The 5,388-nt window shown below is 34.6% G+C and overlaps 1 protein-coding gene across 1 annotated transcript; it reads right to left on the bottom strand.

Moving 5' to 3' along the window:
* Positions 1-3,574: 3,574 nt before the first annotated feature.
* LOC127120635 (chalcone synthase 5) lies at positions 3,575-5,008 on the bottom strand. Its single transcript, NM_001427527.1, has 2 exons — positions 4,772-5,008; positions 3,575-4,684 (listed from the first exon to the last, which is right to left on the bottom strand). Exons 1-2 carry the CDS (start codon positions 4,947-4,949, stop codon positions 3,693-3,695), a joined length of 1,170 nt encoding a protein of 389 aa, NP_001414456.1. The 5' UTR covers positions 4,950-5,008; the 3' UTR covers positions 3,575-3,692.
* Positions 5,009-5,388: the final 380 nt, after the last annotated feature.

Below are 5,388 nucleotides of genomic sequence, written 5' to 3'. Positions count from 1 at the left end.
ATCTATAATTGACACAAGATAATTGTAGCCTCATGTTCCAACTCGTCTAGATTTTAGGATCAATGACTTTACTACATGTAGCATTAAAGAATAAGCATAATCTGGTTATAATTACCCTTACATTCCTTGGTAAAATGTCACGGATAGCCATTGGTAGAAGTTGTTGCATCAAGACATGACAATCATGTTATTTTAAACCAACTAATTTGTGATCGTTCTTTGACACAAGTCTCTTCACATTTTATGAGTACCCTTGGGGAACTTTGATACCCTACAAACAATCACACAATTTTTTTTTTCTTTTTTAGACAGAGTGTGACAAGTTAGGGGAAAATACATTATATTTACTATTTCTTTTGTGGCTAACTCTTGTTGTATACCCATCACTGTCATATCTTCACGGAATTTCATAGTATCTTTTGTCTTGCCTTTAATGTTGAGAAGTGTTCCAATTAAACTATCACATACATTTTTCTCTACATGCATCACATCAAGACAATGTCATACATCAAGACTAGATCAATATAGAAGATCAAATAATACCGACCTCTTTTTCCAATTATTTTTCTCCACGAGTCCTTTTTGATAACCTTTTAGTTTCTTTCCAAAGACAACTTTAATACATTGTTGTCTTTTATAAACTTCTTTCCCGGTTAAGGGCTTTGGAGTGAAATCAAACTCCCGCTCTCTATTAAAAGCCTTCTGCCATTTATGGTATGGATGATTAGGTCTTAAAAACTTTTGATGCCCAAGATAAATAGTCTTTTTAAAATTTTGTAATTGGTGGTTTCATTTCGTCGGTGGCAAGTCCAAGCCTAAGGTTCCTCGGTTCTAATGCAAAATATGGAAACAAGGAATCAGTTTTCTTCCATTGTAATGAATCGGCTACATGACGAATGTTTCCATCACACACTATTTTATCTGCATGCCATCTAGTATTCTTTGCATCATTTTCATTAGCAAACAATCTCTTGAACCTTTGAATAACCGATAGGTACCACATCACCTTGGAAGGAACACCCATTCTAGTTACACTATCATCATCTTCAACACCATTGGTCTTCTTTTTGTAGCATGACTCCCCATATCTTGGGAACTCCTTCAAGTTTTCATATTCTTTTTTATATAATATGCAATCATTAAGATATGCATGTATTTTGAAATAATTCAAACCTATTGGACACAATATCTTCTTGAACTCATAACTATGGTTCAACAATGTGTTACCTTCTATAAGCATTTCTTGCAACAATTCAAGCAATTCAGTGAAACTTTTATTTGTCCACCAACCTTTTGACTTAATCTTAAATAGTCTTAACACAACTGACAATCTTGTAAAACTTTTGCATCCTGGATACAACGACTCTTCCATGTCTTTTTGCAAAGTATCTACCATATTAGCATTCTTGGAAGCATCTACCCCAATATCATGAATCATGTCTTTTAGAGTATCATTCATAAATTCATCATCATCTTCAACTGTATGTGACAAAGGTCTTTTTTTATCATTTCACCATGTCATACCCATTTCGTGTAATTTTGAATAATTCCATCACAACCTAAATGATTGAATATTTCATTCCTTGGATGTTTGTGCATATTTTGACAAATTTTAAAAGGATACCAAAAAATCCCCTTCTCCTTAGGAATTTTTTCTCTCCGCAAAATCATGAAATTGAATCACTCCATTCTCATTCTCTGTACTTAATCTATTATCTTTCGTCCATTTACGATCCATAATCACATACAACTTCTGAAAATAAAATAAAAATAGTACACAACCAACAATAACTACCAGAACAACAACAAATATCATAACAACATTATAGTAAATATTATAAGTCTTAAAAACCATAATAACAATAACAACAACCACATACGACAACAATATCAACAAAGAAACAACAACAACAACAACGACCTACAACTACAACATCAATGACAAAAACGACAACAACAATAATGAGGAATTTTTACAATACTGGAAATGTGACGGTAGACTCAATGGAGACGAATTCAAGCTTACTTCTCCTTAGAGAAGAAGGGTGGTGGTTATGAGTCTTGGGAAACTACTTAGTTCGCTGGAGAAGATTGGGTTCCTTTCGTTCGCTAGGGCAGAAAAAGTGAATGAGATAAAACATTATAATTCTAAAGGAATAAAACTTCTTTTTAGAGTTTTTATCTCGGGTTTCTTCAACAACCGAGGGATAATATTCGACGTAAAATGTATAAAAAATAAAGACACCTTTTTATTTGTAAATAAAACATAAAATTACAGGAGCTGAGAATCGAAGCTCAAACACTGAACAACATTTTACGGCGGTTTTTCTAGAAAACCAAGGTGAAAGATAAAGTTTCTTTAAAAATAAATAATATACAGCACATTCCGGTTCATTTGACATCGATTTTTCAATAACTTAGGTGATAGCTTCATCATGAAATGTAGTATTTATAGTAGTGAATTCAAATGGCCAAATGTTAAATTCCACAACCAACTGTTCTTGTGGTCGACAACTGTTTTTAGGAATTGTACCTGTCGAAATGATCATGGTCTTAAATGAACTATTCTTTAACATAGGAGATTTTAAGATCAAATTATTATGAGTTTTGAATAGTTCCAAAACTCCATCTTTCATAACCATTGAGAAACCTTTTTCGACCAGTTGTTCAACACTTAGCAAATTCCATTTTATTCTAGGTACATATAGTACATCTTTGATCATAATTTTGGCTCCATTTCTCCTTTGAATAACCATGTCGCCAGTATCTTCTACTTGCAACGAACTATTATCAGCAAGTTTGACATTGCTCTTTTTCGACTCATCAAAACCTTCTAACCAAACTTTTCGAACAATCATGTGATTCGAACAACTTGAGTCGAGAAACCAAATCTTGGTGTCAACATGCTCATCAACAACTGCATCCATAACCAGCATGTCTTCAAAATCATTTGAATCTTGGCGTGCAAGGTTTGTTCCTTCATTCTTGCCTTTCTTGTTCGAACAATTCTTGGCCAATTGACCTCATTTTTCAAAGTTGTAGCATTGTCCACCTTTTTCCCTTCTTTGTCTTTCTGGTAAGAGTTTCCTTCTTCTCTTTTCGAGGATTCATAAGCCCTATCATCGACCTTATGCTTTGGAGGATTAAACCATGACTTCTTGCTCTGAGTCTTGTCCCCTTTGCCCTTGAACTTGTTGGAACCACCATGTTTCTTCCATGTCTGAGCCTGTAGAGCTTGTATCGAATCTTGAACACCTTTCCTTTCGACAATCCTTATCCCATGTGCTTCCAACGAACCAACCAAATATTCCAATTTCAATATTTCAAGATTGTTGGATTCTTTAATATAAAATTACAAGTTAGATTTTGAATAAGTTTTTCATCCTTACATAAAAATTAAACAAATTTGAATGCAATACATGAAAGAGATCGAAGTGCTTGCATATAACCACATGAAAATATTACTATAGCTATTAGTTACTAAACTGCTATTAAAGGTCCACATATTTATTACGCTTTCTTAAGAAAGCACTATAGACTTCATTCCCTAAATATGTTGACATGATTTATTTATATTTTATTATTGTAATATGATATTAGAAAGTTGAATTTTGGATGATTTTTCCATCCTTACATAAAATAATTAAGCAAATTTGAATGCAATACATGAAAAAGTAAAATGATTTATCATCTCATATAGCCACACTATGCAAAACAACAGTTTCAATGGTAAGACCTGGTCCAAAACCAAATAACACACCCCATTCAAGTCCTTCTCCTGTTGTCTTTAGTCCATTTTGAATCGATTTCCTTCTCATTTCATCTAAGATAAACAAAACACATGCACTTGACATATTTCCATATTCACTAAGCACTTCTCTAGTGGCCTTCATCTTTTCAGGCTTCAAAGCTAACTTTTGCTCTACTTGATCGAGAATTGCAGGTCCACCAGGGTGTGCAATCCAAAAGATTGAGTTGTAATCAGAAATTCCCAATGGTTGAAAAGCCTCAACTAATGCTTTATCAATGTTCTTTGATACAATTGCAGGAACATCTTTAAGAAGGTGAAATGTTAGTCCCGCTTCACGAAGGTGTCCATCTATGGCTCCTTCACTATCAGGAGCAATCGTTTGTGCAGTCCAAACCATCTCAAATATAGGTTTTTCAATTTCTGGTATTGGATCAGAACCAACAATGAGTGCAGCAGCTCCGTCTCCAAATAGTGCTTGTCCAACAAGACTGTCCAAGTGAGTATCGCTTGGGCCACGGAACGTGACTGCAGTGACTTCAGAACAAACAACTAACACACGAGCACCTTTGTTGTTCTCAGCCAAGTCCTTGGCCAAACGAAGCACCGTACCACCTGCAAAGCAACCTTGTTGGTACATCATATACCTTTTCACATATGGGCGAAGACCTAACAATTTGGTGAGTTGATAATCAGCTCCAGGCATGTCTACACCACTTGTAGTGCAAAAGATTAAGTGAGTAATCTTTGACTTTGGTTGGCCCCATTCTTTTATAGCTTTGACAGCAGCTTCTTTCCCTAGTCTAGGTACCTCTACCACCACCATGTCTTGCCTCGCATCCAATGAAGGTGCCATGTATTCACAAACACTAGGATTTTCTTTCAAAATCTCTTCTGTTAGATACATATATCTCCTATTGATCATGGATTTATCGCCTGAAGTAGTTATAAAGAAATAATATTAGTTAGTACAATAATTTTTAGGTAAATACCAAAACCAATAACACAGAAAAGGACACTTACACATGCGTTGGAATTTTTGTTTGAGTTCGGTTTTGTGCTCACTGTTTGTGATTCTAAAGTAGAAATCAGGATATGTGGATTGTTCAACACAGTTAGCTGGATTGGCAGTACCAATGGCCAAGATAGTTGCAGGACCTTCTGCCCTTTGAGCCTTGCGGATTTCAGATACACTGACCATGTTGATCTTGATGTGCAGAAGTAGTTGTAGAAAAGGAATAAGATGAAGAGTGTTGTTTTGGAAAGATGAGTGAGGGTGAGATGGTTTTATAGGAAGAATATTGGAAGGTAGCTGAACATCACGTGGTTTACTAAAACCTAAACATTATAAGAATAATATATTCAACAACCTTAAAGATGTTTCGTGGAAAATATATACCCGCATGACTTTGAAGATCCTTTTTCTAATAATTATTGTGCAAACAAACTCAATGAGCTGAATGTGTTTGGTGGCAAATAAGAATGACTTTGAATACCCTCTTTAGTCTAATCCTTTGTCTTAACAATTATTTTATAACCAAATTTGACTACTATTTTGTTCTATTTGTCCACTTAACTTTGGGAAACCACTTAATATCTCATGTTTAATAATAGTATTTGGATGGATACTGTCATATCCC

The sequence above is a fragment of the Lathyrus oleraceus genome, chromosome 2, assembly GCF_024323335.1.
Source record: "Lathyrus oleraceus cultivar Zhongwan6 chromosome 2, CAAS_Psat_ZW6_1.0, whole genome shotgun sequence".
NCBI lineage: Eukaryota > Viridiplantae > Streptophyta > Magnoliopsida > Fabales > Fabaceae > Lathyrus > Lathyrus oleraceus.
This window is presented reverse-complemented; position numbering and strand designations above follow the sequence as displayed.